This window comes from Crinia signifera, chromosome 19 (assembly GCF_055691185.1).
Source record: "Crinia signifera chromosome 19, ASM5569118v1, whole genome shotgun sequence".
NCBI lineage: Eukaryota > Metazoa > Chordata > Amphibia > Anura > Myobatrachidae > Crinia > Crinia signifera.
The window spans coordinates 70,051,592-70,072,255 of record NC_139226.1 but is presented as its reverse complement, the minus strand read 5'-3'; the positions used below and the strand labels follow the sequence as shown (position 1 = coordinate 70,072,255).

At 46.4% G+C, this 20,664-nt stretch overlaps 2 protein-coding genes across 11 annotated transcripts in view; one reads left to right on the top strand and one right to left on the bottom strand.

Moving 5' to 3' along the window:
• KAZN (kazrin, periplakin interacting protein) overlaps positions 1–20,664 on the bottom strand; it is a 679,557-nt gene that overhangs the window by 164,995 nt on the left and 493,898 nt on the right. The window lies entirely within an intron of this gene.
• LOC146041870 (uncharacterized) lies at positions 10,368–11,791 on the top strand. Its single transcript, XM_083161739.1, has 2 exons — positions 10,368–10,754; positions 10,839–11,791. The coding sequence occupies exons 1-2, from the start codon at positions 10,401–10,403 to the stop codon at positions 11,412–11,414; spliced, it is 930 nt and encodes a 309-aa protein (XP_083017865.1). The 5' UTR covers positions 10,368–10,400; the 3' UTR covers positions 11,415–11,791.

Genomic DNA, 20,664 nt, shown 5'->3' with positions numbered 1-20,664 from the left:
CATTCTGGCGGTTCAATTCTTGAATCCTTCCCTTCATATACCCTAAACCTGTGAGTGTACCCTGAGGTGCTTTCACACAGCTTATACATTTTTTATGCCATACCTTGCCCTCTTACTGGGAAGGTACTGGCGGAATTTAACCCTTCCTTTAAAATGTATAAGGGACTCGTCTATGCAAATGAATTTATCTGGGATGTACATGTCTTCAAATTTGGCACTGAAATGATCAATGACCGGCCTGACTTTGAATAGCCGGTCAAAGGTGGGATCATCTCTGGGTGGGCACTGTGCATTATCGTTGTAATGCAAAAATTTAAGGATCGTCTCAAATCGAGCCCGGAGCATGGCCATACGGTAAAATGGGGTGCTGTACAGAACATCTGTACTCCAATATTGCCTAATTTCTGGCTTTTTTACTATGCCCATATGAAACACCAGACCCCAAAACGTCATCATCTCTACTGCATCTACAGGGGTCCACCTAGCAAATGATGACGTGGGGTTTTGAGCAATAAACCGCTGGGCATATAAATTAGTTTGGTCCACCATTAAATTTATAAAATCATCAGAGAAAAATAATTTGAAAAAGTCAATTTCTCTGAGACCTGTGGAATCAAATTGGATTCCTGGCATGGCCAAAAACTCAGGAACCTGGGGCTCAAAATTGTCTGGTGGTGGGGTCCATACGAGATCAATTATTGGGGGGGGAGTCTCAGCTGCTCTACGGGGGCGTCTTTGAGGGGGTCCCTCATCACCAGAGGAGGAAGAGGAGCTTAAGGCGAATCCTTCAAATTCCCCGCTTGCATCACTGGCTGTGTCAGAGTCAGAAGCAAGCATGGCATATGCCTCCTCCGCTGAATACATTCTTCTGGATGACTGGGATGACATTTGGGATGACATTTGGGATGCCATTTTTATTTTTGTGTTACTGGTAGTGAAATGTTTCAACACGTGTATAGTGTAGGGGGGGGTACAAACTTTATTTCAACCCAGGGGGTATGTAGTGTGTAGTGTGTATGTAGTGTGCAGAAAAAAAAAATACTTTATACAAAAAAAAAAATTGAAGGGGTTAAAAAAAAAAAAAAATTGAAGGGGTTAAAAAAAAAAATTGAAGGGGTTAAAAAAAAAAATTGAAGGGGTTAAAAAAAAAAAAAAAGGTCCTGCGCCAAAAATTGAGCACAGATGTTGGTCAGTAACGTCCGTCACTGAACAGCGCTCAAAGGCAACAGGAATTTGATCAAAAAAAAAATAGATCAACCCTGTGCCGAAAAAGATGATCAGTGATGTACGTCACTGATCAGCGCACAGCGGCCACAGGACACCCACAAAATCACAGTGTGTGTAAAAAAAAAATTAAAAAAAGACCCCACAGCACACACACAAAAAAAAAAGGTGATCAGTGATGCGACACTGATTACCAGTGAGGGGCAGCAGGTGCACAACCTTTGGTGCAACTGACAGTGCAACTGGCAGGTATATATATAAAAAAAAAAAAAACCTCTGCACCCCCAAAAAGTTGCTGATCACCTCAGATATAGTGATCAGCACAAAAGGCGGGGGCAGCAGACACAAAATTTAGCACTCTCTATCACTCTCTGTCACTATCTCTCTCTATCTCTCACTATCTAACACTCTATGACACTGCAGCAGCAGCAGTGATAGGTATATATATATATAAAAAAAAACCTGCGCCCCCAAAAAGTTGCTGATCAGTTAATTTATACTGATCAGCACAAAAGGGGGGGCAGCAGTCAGTTATATAAAAAATATATAGCACAATCTGTCACTATCTCTATCTCTCTATCTCTCTCTATCTCTCTATCTATAACTATCACACTGCAGCAGCACAAAATATAGCACTCTCTGTCACTAGGCCTCTCTATCTCTCTCTCTCTATCTCTCTCTATCTCTCTCTATCTCTCTCTATCTCTCTCTATCTCTCTCTATCTCTCTCTCTATAACTATATCACACTGCAGCAGCACAAAATATAGCACTCTCTGACACTATCTCTCTCTATCTAACTAACGCTATTACACTGCAGCAGCACAAGTTCACAGGAAGTCACAAGTAACAGGATCCAGGAAGCATCCAGCACACTACAAGCAGTGATGAAGCAGGCAAGATATTTGCAAGGATCAGGTAAGTATTTTGCAAGGTTCTGGTCAGTATATCGCGGCAGCTAGGCACGGTGACCGCACTGCACGCAATTCCAGACCGGAATGGCGTCTGCAGTGCAGTCACCGTTAGTTTAAACCCCCCTCCATGGCTGTGATTGGTCCGTCGGTCCGACGGACCAATCACGGCCTTTGGGGGCGGGCGGGGTGAGGTGGGGTGACACCAGTGTCACCCTTACACCCCGCGGTGATTGGTGCTGTACTTTACAGCACCAATCACCTCCGATCGCGTGTCACCGGCGAACGTTATTCGCCGGTGACACAGAAAACGCTGTAATTGGCTGTTCACACTGAACAGCCAATCACAGCGATCGCCGACGGGGGGGCGGCATCGCAGCCCCCCCTGGGCATGCACGGACATGTCTGCTGTCAGGGACAGCAGACATGTTGAAACTGTCACCGCGTCTATAGACGCGGTGACAGTTAAATGCCATGACGTACATTTACGCCATGTGTCGGGAAGTACTTCCCGACCATGACGTAAATGTACGTCAATTGTCGGGAAGGGGTTAACATTAACAGTTTGCTTTTGTAAATCATAAAACTGGTCTGCTGGGGCTAAAAAAACGCTTACCCACTACGCTAAGTTTCTCAGAAATAGTTGTGCCATTTGTTACTCTTTAGTCCTGATGTCCTCAAAAGCTAAAGTTCTCTAAGTGAAAAATGTTCAACGGTGAAAGCATGAAATCCATTCTACTGTACGTTAACATCACTATACTGTAGCATTCAATGTACAGTGCCACTGTTATAGAGAAAAATACACTTTAGTAAGCAATCTATCAATTCCCTAAAATCTAGCGATATAGCTGAGAATGTAGCATGTCTGTCCAATAAAGAAAGTTTTAAGGGAAACAAATACATCAACAAATAACCTATTTATTCATAAGTGACATCAGAAAATTCAGCCTTGCCAATCAATAGCAACATCACTGAGAATACAGCCTAACTATTCACTAACATCATTGAGAATACAGTTTAATGACCCTAATGAATTAAGCCTATCCATTCATTATGAAAGATCTACTGTATCTGTAAAAATGAAACTTGATAGTTTACTAGCAAATCTGAAACTACTGTAAACATTCAGTACAGACATCACAAAAAGTACAGCCTTATCCACTAACTAGAAATGTCACAAAAATTGCAGCCTAGTCACATCATACCTCCCAACATTTTCAATGTCAGTATCAGGACGCGCGCCTGAAAAAGGGGAAGTCGCATGACATGCCCCCATTTTCCATCACTATGTTAGCTGCTGGCCATGCACCCAGACCCTCTGCAACACCGAAAAGACGATGATGATAGATAGACCATCTCTCTCCACTGCTCTCCAGGAAGGGCAAACTCCCAACTGACGCCCCCGCCCCCCCCTCAGTACCATGGGCAGGACCCATGACAGTCCCAAAAAAAGAGAAATCGGGACAGTTGAGAGTCATGGATGGTAACATTAATGAGTATGTACCTTATCCAATTGATAGTGACAAAAACACATTATTAACTAAGAACTAGACACATAGCTAAAAATATAGCAAATCCATTAACTACTAACTACACTGTTCAACTAAAATAAAGGGAACACTTAAACAACACAATGTAACTCCAAGTCAATCACACTTCTGTGAAATCCAACTGTCCACTTAGGAAGCAACACCGATTGACAATCAATTTCACATGCTGTTGTGCAAATGGAATAGACAACAGGTGGAAATTATAGGCAATTAGCAAGACACCCCCAATAAAGGAGTTGTTCTGCATGTGGTGACCACAGACCACTTCTCAGCTCCTATGCTTTCTGGCTAATATCTTGGTCACTTTTGAAAGCTGGCGGTGCTTTTACTCTAGTGGTAGCATGAGACAGAGTCTGCAAACCACACAAGTGGCTCAAGTAGTACAGCTCATCCAGGATGGCACATCAATGCGAGCTGTGGTAAGAAGGTTTGCTGTGTCTGTCAGCGTAGTGTCCAGAGAACGGAGGCGCAACCAGGAAACAGGCCAGTACATCAGGAGACATAGGGCAGTATTCAATGAAAAAGTTCTCCGTGCATGGAGAGCGTTTTATTTCGCTCTCCATGCACTCTCCGTGTTCCGGAGGGCTCGCTGCCACTCCTGCTCCCTCTATTCAATGTGGTTAAGACTCGCCGCCACTCGCGGCGAGTCTTAACCCCTGCAGGGAGCAGGGAGCTTTCAGGGAGCCGGAAGAAGCCAGAGAGATTAAAGTCTCCCTGGCTGCTCCAGAGGACTGTGGAGGGGAGGGGGGCTCTCCAGGACCCAGGCTGCACCCCCCTATAGCCAGCGGGGGACCCAGTATTCACTGCACCGTTCGTGCATAGTTACGTTCGGGTGCAGTGAATATATGAATATCTAATGAGCGGCTCGAGCGCTCCGGCCCCCTGCTGGCTGCACTGTGTAAAAAAAACCAAAAATATATATTTTTTTTGGTACTTGTGTATTTTGGCGGCGCCCACATTTGCTACGTACGTAAGCGTAGTGAAATCGCGTCGCATCGCGTCGCGTACGATCGTATCTATGCCATGCGACGCTATGCGATGCGACGCGACGAGATTTACCCATTCCCGCTCTCTATGTCCCCCGCAAGTAGGCCCATCTGTACAAATGGGCAATATTTACCCACATAACAAAACATCTGCACAGCAACTGAGTTTTGATACGGCCACAGATAATGTGGTCATATCAAGTGTGCACAGTAACAGACTTTTGATTTGACCACAGATATGTGTCAATATTTATATTTTTTCTCTGGCAACCCTGCCCCTTCTCACATCTGTCCTGCAATTTCTTTGTGGGTTAGTTGTTGACGGAGAAGGTGTTGTTTGAGAGTTACTGAGAGCTGGATTGATTTTTGGATTATATTTGCTGCTGTTTCGGATTATATTTGCTGCTGTTTCTGCATTTGCCGGTGTTTCTATATTTGCTGCTGATTTGCTGACACTGGTTTGCTGACTTGCTGATACTGGTACAAGACTGCTGATACTTCTACAGGATGGCAGAATCGGCTGTACCTTCCCCCCCAAGCATCTATAACCTCCCTAAGGATGATGAGGAGGCTATTCCATTCCTGCAGGTGCATAACCTCCTACCGCAGACGCGGACGTGCAAGAATGGGCACCCTATGCGGCTGGCAGTGAAGGAGGGAATGTGGCGGTGCCATATCAAGTCCTGCAGAGCCAAGGTGAGCGTCAGAGAGGGGACTTTCTTCTCTGGCTGTCGACTCCCTTTGTACACCATTGTGAGGTTCACCTACTTCTGGTCCCAGGAGCTGACCTCCATAGCATTTTCCGACAAGGAACTGAAGCTGTCCAACAAGACTGTTGTGCAGTACAACAGGTGGATGCGAGAGGCCTGTACTGCAGACTTGTTACGCCAGCCGCAGCGGCGCATTGGTGGCCCTGGACTCATTGTTGAGGTCGACGAGACACTTTACGTGAAACGTAAATATAATGTTGGCCGTATACTTCCCCAGCAATGGGTCTTCGGAGGGATATGCCGCGAAAGTGGAATGTGCTTTCTTGCACAAGTGGCTACCCGGGATGCAGTTACTCTAATGGCTGTGATTAGAGACAATGTGGAGCCAGGCACAACTATAATGTCAGACTGTTGGAGAGGGTACAGCACGGCACAACTTGAGGAGGCTGGGTACACACATGCCCGTGTGAACCATCACTTCAATTTTGTGGACCCTGAAACTGTCGCACATACGCAGACGATTGAACGTCTTTGGGGAGCTGCTAAATGGCGTAACAAGCGCCACAGGGGGACTGCACGCCAACATCTGCAGTCATATTTAGAAGAATTTATGTGGAGGAAATGTTTGGCAAGAGACAAGCCGTTTGAGCGCATTCTGCAGGCACTGACTTTAATTTAAATATAGACTTTCTACTTATTCATTCATGCATGTTTTCAATTCAGTTTTTTATTGTCATTCAAATGTTCTTTATTCATTATGTTCCAATTTTACTAAATTTATACCGTTTACCGTTCAAATTTTTTGTGGTTACTGTGTCAGAAGAATGATATGTAAGCTGTGAATGTGGGGTTGATGTGGGTAGTGGGGGTTTGTAAAAAGTCGGCGGACGCGTTCCGCCGCCTTTTGCCACGCTTCGGGATGGTGTGGATACTGCGGGTGGCCGTGGATAGTGGAGGGGGGGAGGGGGTTGTGTCAATAGTGCTGGGTAGGGGGTGGCCGGGTATAGTGGGGGGACACCCTAAATGTCATCTCTGGTGCCATTTAGGGGTATAGGCCATGGCAAACGTCGGGTGCGATGTAACATCTTACACCATCGCATCTTGTGGCATACAATGCCATGAGACGCGACGAGACGATTGTATGTAATGTATTACATGGGAACACCCATTTAGTACATTACAAACATAGCATACGATCATCTCGTCGCGTCGCACACGGATGGCATACATTTGCCATGAGACGCGACGAGATGATCGTATGCTATGTTTGTAATGTACTAAATGGGTGTTCCCATGTAATACATTACATACAATCGTCTCGTCGCGTCTCATGGCATTGTATGCCACAAGATGCGATGGTGTACGATGTTACATCGCACCCGACGTTTGCCATGGCCTATACCCCTAATTGGCACCAGAGATGACATTTAGGGTATCCCCCCCCCCACTCTCTACGCCCACCCCCACTATCCACGCCATCCCGAAGCGTGGCGAGCGCAGCGAGCCCCGCGAGGGGCGGCGGAATGCGTCCTCCGACTTTTTTCATACCCCCACTATCCACGTCGGCGTGGAGTTGAGAATAGAATAGTGTGGCGAGCGCAGCGAGCCACCGAGCCCGAAGCGTGGCGAGCGCAGCGAGCCCCGCGAGGGGACGCGGATACCTTCACAGGTCTCTGCGTCCCCTCGCGGGCTTCACAGGTATCCGCGTCCCCTCGCGGGGCTCGCTGCGCTCGCCACGCTTCGGGCTCGGTGGCTCGCTGCGCTCGCCACACTATTCTATTCTCAACTCCACGCCGACGTGGATAGTGGGGGTATGAAAAAAGTCGGAGGACGCGTTCCGCCGCCGCTCGCCACGCTTCGGGATGGCGTGGATAGTGGGGGTGGGCGTAGAGAGTGGGGGGGGGGGATACCCTAAATGTCATCTCTGGTGCCTGCCATGGCCTATACCCCTAATTGGCACCAGAGATGACATTTAGGGTATCCCCCCCCCACTCTCTACGCCCACCCCCACTATCCACGCCATCCCGAAGCGTGGCGAGCGCAGCGAGCCCCGCGAGGGGCGGCGGAACGCGTCCTCCGACTTTTTTCATACCCCCACTATCCACGTCGGCGTGGAGTTGAGAATAGAATAGTGTGGCGAGCGCAGCGAGCCACCGAGCCCGAAGCGTGGCGAGCGCAGCGAGCCCCGCGAGGGGACGCGGATACCTTCACAGGTCTCTGCGTCCCCTCGCGGGCTTCACAGGTATCCGCTGCGCTCGCCACGCTTCGGGCTCGGTGGCTCGCTGCGCTCGCCACACTATTCTATTCTCAACTCCACGCCGACGTGGATAGTGGGGGTATGAAAAAAGTCGGAGGACGCGTTCCGCCGCCCCTCGCGGGGCTCGCTGCGCTCGCCACGCTTCGGGATGGCGTGGATAGTGGGGGTGGGCGTAGAGAGTGGGGGGGGGGGGGATACCCTAAATGTCATCTCTGGTGCCTGCCATGGCTTATACCCCTAATTGGCACCAGAGATGACATTTAGGGTATCCCCCCCCCACTCTCTACGCCCACCCCCACTATCCACGCCATCCCGAAGCGTGGCGAGCGCAGCGAGCCCCGCGAGGGGCGGCGGAACGCGTCCTCCGACTTTTTTCATACCCCCACTATCCACGTCGGCGTGGAGTTGAGAATAGAATAGTGTGGCGAGCGCAGCGAGCCACCGAGCCCGAAGCGTGGCGAGCGCAGCGAGCCCCGCGAGGGGACGCGGATACCTTCACAGGTCTCTGCGTCCCCTCGCGGGCTTCACAGGTATCCGCGTCCCCTCGCGGGGCTCGCTGCGCTCGCCACGCTTCGGGCTCGGTGGCTCGCTGCGCTCGCCACACTATTCTATTCTCAACTCCACGCCGACGTGGATAGTGGGGGTATGAAAAAAGTCGGAGGACGCGTTCCGCCGCCGCTCGCCACGCTTCGGGATGGCGTGGATAGTGGGGGTGGGCGTAGAGAGTGGGGGGGGGGGATACCCTAAATGTCATCTCTGGTGCCAATTAGGGGTATAGGCCATGGCAAACGTCGGGTGCGATGTAACATCGTACAACATCGCATCTTGTGGCATACAATGCCATGAGACGCGACGAGATGATTGTATGTAATCTATTACATGGGAACACCCATTTACTACATTACAAACATAGCATACGATCATCTCGTCTCGTATGGCACGCGACGCGACGCGACGCGACGTCCGGCCCCCCAGCATGCAAAGGCGCCAAATGAAATCAACAGCAGACATTTTCTTCACATAACGCACGCTGATCACTGGGCTCCCTGCACCTGCTATAAAAAGTAAGTGGAGCCCAGTCCACAATATGAAGGGGAGGGGGGGCGAGGGGGGGGGGGCGAGGGGGGGGGGGGGCGAGGGGGGGGGGGGGCGAGGGAGGGGGGGGAGGGGGGGGGGGCGGCGAGGGAGGGGGGGGGCGGCGAGGGAGGGGGGGGGGGAGGGGATCATGTGCAGGTGGGGTGGGGGGATCAAGTGCAGGGTGGTGGTTTTGTAACCAGGTGTTTCATGTGCAGTGTGTGCTTAAAGATGATTGTGTGCAGTGTGTGCTTAATGATGATTGTGTGCAGAGTGTGTTTAATGGTGAGGAAGTGCAGGGGAGCTGTTTATGTCAAGGGAGATATGTGCAGAGTGTGTATAATGCTCAGAATGTGTAGGGGTGCTATTGATGTGCTGTGATGTGTTGTTAGTAAGGTACAATGTGAAATGCACCCCCACACTATAAACGTGAACCCAAAGCGTGGTGAGGGGCGGCGTTACACGTCCTCCGGCCTTTTCATACCCCCACTACCCACGTCTGCGTGGAGTTGAGAATAGAAAGTTTGGCGAGCCACCGACCCCGAAGCGTGAAGAGCGCAGCAGATACCTGTGAAGCCTGCGAGGGGACTCCGATACCTGTGAAGGTATCCGCGTGCGCTCGCCACGCTTCGGGCTCGGTGGCTCGCTGCGCTTGCCACACTATTCTATTCTCAACTCCATGCTGACGTGGATAGTAGGGGTATGACAAAGTCGGAGGATGCATAACGCCGCCCCTCGTGGGCTCACTGCGCTCGCCACGCTTCGGGCTCACATTTATAGTGGGGGGGGTGGCGTGGGGTATTGTATGCCATATACAATGTCATACAATTGTAAAATTGTATGATATTGTACAGTATCACGCGATATCACATCGCATGCCTCAGGGTATGCGATGCGATGGGCGTCGCCAAAATACACCAGTACCAACTTTAATGTCTATTTTATATTGTGTTTGCTGTGTTATGTTATTTATAAGGTGTGTACACACGGTGGCAGTTAACAATTTGTGCACATTGGTGGAACATTTGGGTCGCAAGGCCTAAAAATAAAATGTGAAGTGCATGTGACAAGGCTTCCGATGTTGACTATATTGCCAACATCGGAAGCCATATCTCACCGTCTGGGCACACCATTATTGTACTGTTGTAGCAGACTGCAGTTTTATGCTACGGTCAGTAATGTGGTATTTTACTTTTAAATTAGGCGAGTTGTAAGATTTTCATTGCAGTTTAAAAGTGAAGGTTGCTGTTTTATGATCTTATTATTTTACTGCTGTAGCATACTGTGTTGTCATGGTGTTATTTCGGATTGCTGTGCATGTTTTTAATAGGATAGTACCTAGAAGTACATAATTTTATTTTACTGGTGGAGTAGCATGTAGTTCAATGTAATTAACATCTGCGGTAGATTTTCAAAAATGTACTAACCTATTAATATGATTTTTTTTGTTTTTCACTTTTGTTTTGTAGACGCTGTTATCAGGTTGGAAATCCCCATTTGCTGCTATTTTTCCCCTTTCCAGAGATTTGGTAATTTTTATTAAATTCTGTTTACATTTGTATTTGGAATATTAACCATTGCAGTTCATGGTATTTGACATAATACATAGCCTTCAATGATGTTGTTTTTTTTCTATTTTTTAGCCATGTCACGGTCGCTGGACAACCGCTTCTGGGGTCAATTTATTGACATGTACAAGGAGAACCGCTGCTTGTGGAAGAGAAATCACAAGGAATACCGTAACCCAGAAAAACGTAATCAGGCATACCAGAAAATGGCTGATTTCAGTAGGAAGTTTCACCGTGCTGCAGACTCTGCCTGGGTTCGGAAGAAGATTGCAAATCTGCGAACCGTGCTGGTAAAGGAGCACAAACGGGTCTTGGGTTCAGGATGTTCAGGAGCCGAGACTGATGACCAATACAGACCGAAGTTGTGGTACTACGAGCGAATGAAATTTATCGTCGAGCAAGAATCAGGGAGAAGAACAGAGGGAAGTTCAACGGAGGAAGGCTCTCAGTCCACACAATCTGAGAGTGCTGACGTTGTAAGTTTTGGATATGAAATGTATTGTATGTAACCAAGTCTAACATTGATAGACATAATTCATTTTTTTTTTTTTTTTTTTTAGGGATTTTCCCCTGAGCCGGAAGAAGAAGCTGGTCAACAGGCGGAAGCAGTGCCCTGTCCTGAGGCACCGGCACCAACAACATCTGGTGCTCCGCCAAGGAGGCTGAGGAGGAGACCTGTCTCCCAGCCGACCAGCTCTCTTCAGATGAGCCAGGGGTATTGCTGTCCGTACGCGGCGGAGGCACTCAGGAATCCTCCTGATTATTTCTCGCAATTTGGAACCCACATTGGCGGAGAGATGCGGAACATGGCTCCCGACCAGTTCTGCTTCTTCAAGCGTGTGTTGCATCTTGGTCTGTTACGCGCATCACTTGGAAACTTGACTGCTGCGAGTACCATACTGGAAGCACCATCAGCCCCCACACAATTACCCCCACTGCCCAACTACCCACAACACCCCCATATGCACTCTGCACCGGTTAACCCGCCGCCTCACCCTACTTTTTATGCGCCGGGCCCCCCTGCAGGACCCCCTGCAGCCACCACCTCTCATGATCCCTCGACGTTACCTGGTGTCATGTACACATCTTTGATGTCTACACAGTCCCCGGCACCAGATAACAATAGTTCCTGGTAAATTGACACCGAATTTGTTATCATTATTGTTTAAGTACTGACAGCAATGCCCTTGTTCTTCTCCCTGAATTGTTCGACGATAAAGTTTGATGCTCGTTGGTATCACAATTTCGGTTTGTTATGGTCACAGTCTGGGACTTCTGAACATTCTGATGCCCGGACTTGTTGTGCTCCTTTGACCACCACTGTTTGGCAGATTTGCAACTTCTTCCGAAACCAGGTGAAGTTTGCAGCACGTTGACGCCCTACTTTATCAGCCAATCCTGGTATGCCTGATTGAGATGCCGCTGGTTACGGTATTCCCTTCCACAAAGGCAGCTGTTCTCCTTGTACATTTCAATGATTGATCCCAGGTCCCCCCCTAAAGTTTAAAACATCCCCTTTTCCCAAAAAAAAGAAAAAAAAAATTAAATAAAAAAATTAAGTTATATTTAAAAAAAAACGAGTCGTGTGTACTTATTGTAGAATTGTAGTGTTATTAATGTTACTTGTGTATTTTGGCGGCGCCCATCGCATACCATAACACATACGATGGTATGCGATGCGACGCGATATCGTACGACAGTGCACGATGGCATACAATTTTGAAAATGTATGCCATTGTACATGGCATACGATGCCATAGGATGCAATGCAATGCGATTAAACATTGTATAGGCACCCTAATGGGTGCTTATACTATGTTAAGCACCCAAATGGGTGCTTACAATGTTAAATGCACCCCCACGCCACCCCCCACTATAAACGTGAACCCGAAGCGTGGCGAGCGCAGCGAGCCCGCGAGGGGCGGCGGTACGCGTCCTACGACCTTTTCATGCCCTACTATCCACGTCGGCGTGGAGTTGAGAATAGAATAGTGTGGCGAGCGCAGCGAGCCACCGAGGCCCGAAGCGTGGCGAGCGCAGCGAGCCCCGCGAGGGGACGCGGATACCTTCATAGGTAAACGCGTCCCCTCGCGGGCTTCACAGGTGTCTGCGTCGCCACGGACACCTGTGAAGCCCACGAGGGGACGCGTATAACTGTGAAGGTATCCGCGTCCCCTCGCCACGCTTCGGGCCTCGGTGGCTCGCTGCGCTCGCCACACTATTCTATTCTCAACTCCACGCCGACGTGGATAGTAGGGCATGAAAAGGTCGTAGGACGCGTACCGCCGCCCCTCGCGGGCTCGCTGCGCTCGCCACGCTTCGGGTTCATGTTTATAGTGGGGGGGTGACGTGCGGGTGCATTTAACATTCGGGTTCAGGTTTATAGTGGGGGGGGGTGGCGTGGGGGTGCATTTCACATTGTAAGCACCCATCAGGGTGCTCAAAAAGCACAAATGTGATGGGTGCTTGTACAATTTTTGCTCGCGTCGCATCGCATGCCGTATACAATGCTGTACAATGCGACGCGATTTGTAATATGCGACGCGATATTTCGTCGCGTCGCGTCGCATTGTACACATCGTACACCATTGTATACGGCATGCGATGCTATGCGATGCGATTTTCGTACGCAGAATAGCCCTGTACTCAAATAGCGTACTGGGCGCCGCCAAAATACACAAGTACCTTTTTTTTAATTAAATATATATTCATGTGCTTATGCACATGAATAAAAATAACATGCCCCTTCACAGAAAAAAAACCTGATTTTTTGACACCAAAATTAAAAAAAAAACCCTTTTAGATTAAAAGTTCACATTCCAGCTCTCCATCAAAAGATGGAGAATTTCTACACGGAGAGAGACGGCGAAAATTACTTAAAAAGACGGCGAATATTTCACATTGAATAGGGTTGCTCGCTTTTGGAGAGCAAAAGTCTCCATCCAAGGCGAGAAAAGCACAAACTCGCCATAAAACACGGAGAATTTTTCTCATTGAATACTGCCCATAGAGGAGGTTGTAGGAGGGCAACAACCCAGCAGCAGGACTGCTACCTCCACCTTTGTGCAAGGAAGAACAGAAGGAGTACTGCCAGAGCCCTGCAAAATGACCTCCAGCAGGCCACAAATGTGCATGTTTCTACTCAAATGGTCAGAAACAGACTCCATGAGGGTGGTATGAGGGCCAATGTCCACAGGTGGGAGTTGTGCTTACAGCCCAACACCATGCAGGACATTTGACAGAGAACACCAAGATTGGCATATTCACCACTGGCGCCCTATGTTCTTCACAGATGAAAGCAGGTTCGCACTGAGCACATGTGACAGACGTGAGAGTCTGGAGATACCAAGGAGAACGTTCTGCTGCCTGCAACATCCTCCAGCATGACCGGTTTGGCAGTGGGTCAATAATGGTGTGGGATGGCATTTCATTGGGGGCCGCACAGCCCTCCATGTGCTCGCCAGAGGTAGCCTGACTGCCATTAGGTACCAAGATGAGATCCTCAGACCCCTTGTGAGACCATATGCAGGTGCGGTTGACTCTGGGTTCCTCCTAATGCAAGACAATGCTAGACCTCATGTGGCTGGAGTGTGTCAGCAGTTCCTGCAAGATTAAGGCATTGATGCTATGGACTGGCCCACCCATTCCCCAGACCTGAATCCAATTGAGCACATCTGGGACATTCATGTCTCACTCCATTAACCACAGACTTCCAGGAGTTGGCGGATGCTTTAGTCCGGGGCTGGGAAGGAGATCCCTCAGGAGCACATCTGCCACCTCATGATAAACATGCTAGGTGTTGTAGGGAGGTCATACAGGCACGTGGAGGCCAAACACACTACTGAGCCTCATTTTGACTTGTTTTAAGGACCTTACATCAAAGTTGGAGCAGTGTTTAATTTTGAGTGTTACTCCAAATCCAGACCGCCATGGGTTAATTAATTTGATTTCAATTCATAATTTTTGTGTGATTTTGTTGTCAGCACATTCAACTATGTAAATAACAAAGTATTTAATAAGAATATTTAATTCATTCAGATCTAGGATGTGTTTTGTTAGTGTTCCCTTTATTTTTTTGAGCAGTGTAGATACATCACAATGCATTAACTCCAGGGCTCCAAAACTCTGTCCTCAAGGCAACCTAGAGTTTCATACACACACTACAGGACTTTTTATTTCAATAAGATGCATGATAACAATATTATTGTGCATATAGGCCCTTATTCAGACCTGACTGCAGTACAAATTTGTTTGGAAAATGGGCAAAACCATGTGAACTGCAGGTGAGGCAGATGTAACATGTGCAGAGAGATTGCAGTGTAAAAATAATGCAGCTAGTATTTACCCTGCACAGAAACAAAATAAATCACACAAATCTAACTCTCTCTGCACATGTTACATCTGCCCCACCTGCAGTGCACATAGTTTTGCCCATTTTCCAAACAAATTTGTACTGCAATCAGATCTGAATAAAGGCCATAGTCTAGTGTGTCATTAACTGCCCTCTCTGTCATCTGAACATGAAGCCCTGCACATGCGCATAACTGATTATGCACATAACAACACCATCGGTCCCCTGGGCGGACCAAAGAAATCAGAATCAGCCCCAATATGTAATAGGCATTACGGTGTGTACATAATATATAATAGGCGGTACTTGTGAGTTATCTGGGCGTCCGATTTTGGGTACTTACGATTTGCATGCGATTTGCGATTTGCATGCGATTTAGCATGCGATTTGCATAAGATTTGCTATTCATTTCATTACCCCACTATCCCCAAAGTGTGTCTATCAACGTGAACCCGAAGCGTGGCGAGCGCAGCGAGCCCGCGAGGGGCGGCGGTACGCGTCCTCCGACCTTTTCATGCCCTACTATCCACTAGGGCGTGGAGTGAGAATAGAATAGTGTGGCGAGCGCAGCGAGCCACCGAGCCCGAAGCGTGGCGAGCGCAGCAAGGGCACGCGGATACCTGTGAAGGTGTCCGCGTCCCCTCGCGGGGCTCGCTACGCTCGCCACGCTTCGGGCTCGGTGGCTCGCTGCGCTCGCCACACTATTCTATTCTCACTCCACGCCCTAGTGGATAGTAGGGCATGAAAAGGTCGGAGGACGCGGGCTCGCTGCGCTCGCCACGCTTCGGGTTCACGTTGATAGACACACTTTGGGGATAGTGGGGTAATGAAATGAATAGCAAATCTTATGCAAATCGCATGCAAATCGCAAATCGCATGCGATATCGCATGCGATATCGCATGCGATCTAGTACCAAAATCGGACGCCCAGATAACTCACAAGTACCTAATAGGCATTACAGTGTATACATAATATATAATAGGCATTGTGGTGTGTGGCATAATGTGTAATGGCCATTCTGGTGTTTGGCATAATATGTAATGGACATTACAGTGTGGCATAATATGTAATGGGCATTACCATGTTGGGAATAGTATGTAATAGGCATTACAGTGTGCAGCATAATATGAAATAAGCATTACAGTGCGCGCATAATATGTATTAAGCATTACAGTGTGTGCATAATATGTAAAAAGTATTACAGTGTGCGCATAATATATCATAGGCATTATGTGTTTGGCTTATTATGTAATGGGCATTGTGGTGTGGGGCATAATAAGTAATGGACATTATGGTGTGTGGCATAATATATAATAGGCATTATGGTGTGCGGCGTAATGTTTAATTGGCTTTGCAGTGTTCGGCATAATATGTAATGGGCATTACGATGTGTGGCATAACATGTAATTGGCATTACAGTGTTTGACATAATGGTCATTATGGTGTCTGGCATAATATGTAATGGCCATTACGATGTGCAGCATAATGTGTAAATGGGCATTGTGTTAATTCATGTGTGAGTAATTCTGTTGCAGTCTGTTCAAGGGGGTTGACTGTGTAATGTGATCTGAGTAATGGACACTACTGTGAGGGGGTAATGTAAATTGGTACTTTTATGTGGCCACACCCCTTCATCACGAAACCACACCCTTGTGTGCTGTCCCTATTTTTGCTGTGTGTATGTGTGTGAGGAGGAAGAGGGCACCTATTCCTTTTCTGGCACAGGGCACCAAAATGGCTACTGGGCACATTAGGTGTACAAGGGGCACTACTACTATGCCATTACATACCTTTTTTTTTTTCATTGTGTGCCTTCGGCACAAGCTGTCTCTTTGTAAAGTATGGGAGGGTGTAAATGTAAAGTTGCAGGAGGGCACAAAACACCCTAGCACCGGTTGATCAACCACATATATTGCATATGCCGCAATTCTTTTAGATTTTAGTTTTTTTTTATTAGCAGATGCAGTTCTTTATGGAACTAGTATTACATGTATATATAGAGTCCTCCTGAAGGTTAGTATAAAGAGTTCTCCTAAATGAGTTGTTTTTCCATATTCATTAGTCTGACCAGACTTATTTCAAGGAGTGCCTCTGTTTTTGATGAGGGACTTTCTCTGCTGTGCTGTGGCTCCCAGTTGCTCGTGCTGATCCCCTTCTCATGAAGCTATTTCCCAAAAAAAATTCTACAGCAGCTCTCCCAAGGGTAGTGAGGTATCCCAGATATGATGGAGATAATTTGATTGTTAATGTGTTTCCCCGCCTCTTCTCATTATCAGCAGCTTCCATATGACAAAAAATTGCGTGGTATACTGTTTGGCTATCTGGTGCCCTTTAAATAGCGCTCCTGGATGATTTACTTCCGGGTTTGTGTGACCATCTTCGTCCGCATACCTATCTCCATCATTGGCCTCAAGCCTCTAGTTCAGTGGTTCCCAACCCTGGTTCTCAAGTATTCCCAACAGTGCATGTTTTGCAGGTCTCCACACAGAATCACAAGTGCTATAATTAGCTCCACCTGTGGATCTTTTCAAATTTGCCTGAGTAATGAGTGCACCTGCTGGGTGACCTGGAAAACGTGCACTGTTGGGGGTACTTGAGGACCAGGGTTGGGAACCACTGCTCTAGTTGTATGTTAATTGAGTCCTCACTACCTATATTTAATCTGCAATGTGTATTAAACTGTGGCGGTCTTTATTTGTACTCTATTTTTGGTATTTATTCAAAGTAGTTTTGACTCCCTGTACTGTTCCTTTGTATGGTGCTGCGAAACACTTGTGGCGCCTTATAAATAAAATTATAATAATAATGCCGAACTGGACCCCAAGCCAATTGCATGCCTTCCATGTTATTATTGGCCTCATGCATTTCAAGCCTCATTCTCATTGTAGTCACATGATATTTTTATTGCGATCACATGATGCACATGGTCCGCTTTTTGTGGTCACATGGTATAGTTATATAGTGCACTTTTTGTAATTATATAATATGCTGTATTTTATTTTTAGTCTTCATTAAACCTTCATTTTCTCTATAGCCACATTTCTTTCCCCACATCTTAGATCATGGCTATTCCATTTATTGATTTTGGCTGTCATTTTTGTTTTTGGCTAATGCTATATTATCCATATCATATTTTTAATATGGTGTTTTAGCATACAATAAATAACTTATATCGCTGGCACATATTGAAAATCCTACTTATATTTAGATTTATACTTATATGCATAGCACTCTGAATCTTCAATAAAATAATAAGGAATAAGAAAGAAATAAGAAAGAAAATATGATAATATGCAATGAAATATATGTAAAAGTAAAAAATTATGTATATAAAAATACTATTTTTTTTTAAATGTTAGGAACCTGGCGACATAGGTAATAAATATGGAGAGACTGATATAAATATTTTAAACAGACCTTTTGGATTTATTTTTATAAAAACGTGGAAAATTTACAAAAACATACAATGAATAGGGATGGGAAATGTGCAGTAAAAATAATTTAAAAACACAGGTATATACAGAGATAATTAACAGTTGTAAACAAGATGATGGCTGGAGGTAAAATAATCATTTGATATAAGGCATAAATAGAATAAATGGAATAAATAGAATAGCTTAGCTTTTGTGCAGGAGATGCGGTCTCAGAAGTTACACAACATGTTTTGCCGCTTAGGATTTCATCAGGGGGTGAAGACAAACTGGAGGGAGCTATTATTTATCATAAGGGCTGACCTACATCACTTCCTGTTTTAAATAACCTGTATTACATATATATACACACTTATATGGCTCAATCAGGCATGATTCACATTAGGTAAAGGAATAATAAAAGCGTTTAGATGATATCACATTAAACATAGTGTGGATTTGTTAGAAATAGCCCTTAATAGACATCTGGACTGCGGGCGAGTGGGGCGCGACGTCACTTCCTCCCGGCATCCGGCGTCACATTACTGGAGGTGCGCATGTGTAAACTCCCTTTCAGAACTGCTGGGTATCACGTTCATTAGCTGTAAATCAACAACAGACAAATCCACACTATGTTTAATACAGTAATAATGTGATATCACCTAAACACTTTTATTATTCCTTTACCTAAAGTGAATCATGCCTTATTGAGTCATATAAGTGTATATATATATATATATATATATATATATATATATACACACACATACATATATATATATATATAATACAGGTTAATTAAAACAGGAAGGGATGTAGGTCAGTCTTTATGATAAATAACAGCTCCCTCCAGTTTGTCTCCACCCCCTGACAAAGTCCTAAGCGACGAAACATGTTGGGTAACTTCTGAGACCGCATCTCTTGCACAAAAGCTAAGCTATTGTATTTATTCCATTTATTCTATTTATGCCTTATATCAATTCATTCTTTTACATCCAGCCATCACTTTGTTTACAACTGTTTATTATATCTGGATATACCTGTGTTTTTAAATTATTTTTACTGCACGTTTCCCATCCCTATTCATTGTATGTTTTTATAAATTGTCCACGTTTTTTTTTTTTAATAAATCCAAAACGTCTTTTTAAAATATTTATATCAGTCTCTCCATATTCATTACCTATGTCGTTGGGTTCCAAACCTTTTTTTTTACAAAACCTATCATCCATAGAGACGGTCCACCTACGCCTTTTCAGGCCCCGTGCAGACACCCCACATTGAATAGGGGAAGTAAATTATTATCTTAGAGAGAAAATATACCCTCCTCCTGTCTCAATCCTTTAACTTGGCGCTGACTCTACCTCTTTTCTGTATATATTATATATATATCTCATTTTTGAAGAAGTAGGCACTCCCCAGCAGAGCCCATATTAACCCCTTCCCGACATTTGACGTATATATACGTCATGGCCGGGATGTACTTCCCGACACATGACGTATATATACGTCATGACTTTAAACTGTCCCCGCGTCTATAGACGCGGGGACAGAGGGACGATGTCTGCTGTCCCTGACAGCAGACATGTCCCTGCATGCCCAGGGGGGGCTGCAATTCACAGCGTTTTCCTGTGTTACCGGCGAATCAGACGCTCGGTAACACAGGTGTCAATCACCGCCGGGCGTCAGGGGGCATGAGGGGGTCATCAGTGACGACGACACCTCACCCCACCTGCCCCCAAGGCTGTGATTGGTCCGTGGGACCCACGGACCAATCACAGCCAAGGCGCGTGATTTAAACTTACGGTGACTGCGCTGCAGACGCCATTCCGGTCTGGAATTGCGTGCAGAGCGGTCACCGTGCCAATCTGTCGTGATACATACCTGATCCTTGCCTGAAACTTACCTGATCACCGCTGATCACCGCTGGTAGCGTGCTGCCAGCAGCTGGATACTTCCTGGATCTTGTGACTTCTGTGTGTGCTGCTGCAGCAGTGTCATAGAGTCACAGATCGTGAGAGATAGGGACAGATAGTGACAGAGAGTGATAGAGAGTGCTATATTTTGTGTCTGCTGCACCCCCTTTTGTGCTGATCACTATATCTGAGGTGATCAGCAACTTTTTGGGGGTGCAGAGGTTTTTTTTTTATATATATACCTGTCAGTTGCAGCAAAGGTTGTGCTGCCTGTGCAACTGACTGCTGCCCCCCCTTTTGTGCTGATTGTGCTGATTAATTAACTGATCAGCAACTTTTTGGGGGTCCAGGGTTTTTTTTTTTATATATATATATATACCTGTCAGTTGCACCAAAGGTTGTGCTGCGTGTGCAACTGACTGCTGCCCCCCCTTTTGTGCTGGTCAGTTTTAATTAATCAGCAACTTTTTGGGGGTCCAGGTTTTTTTTTTATATATATATACCCTGTCAGGTTGTGTGTCTGCTGCCCCTCACTGCTAATCAGTGGTGCATCACTGCATCACTGATCTGCAGTTTTGTTTTTTTTGGAGAGTGCAGTGGGGTTTTGTTTTTACACCCACGTTGCTTGTGTGGGTGTCCTGTGGCCGCTGAGCGCTGATCAGTGACGTACAATCACTGAACAGCATTTTTGGCACAGGGTTGATATCATTT

Bases quoted from the DNA above. Each gene is read 5' to 3' on its own strand.
- LOC146041870 (XM_083161739.1), top strand. From the start codon at position 10,401: ATGTACAAGGAGAACCGCTGCTTGTGGAAGAGAAATCACAAGGAATAC. The intron at 10,755-10,838 runs GTAAGTTTTGGA...TTTTTTTTTTAG, and splicing joins AATCTGAGAGTGCTGACGTT to GGATTTTCCCCTGAGCCGGA.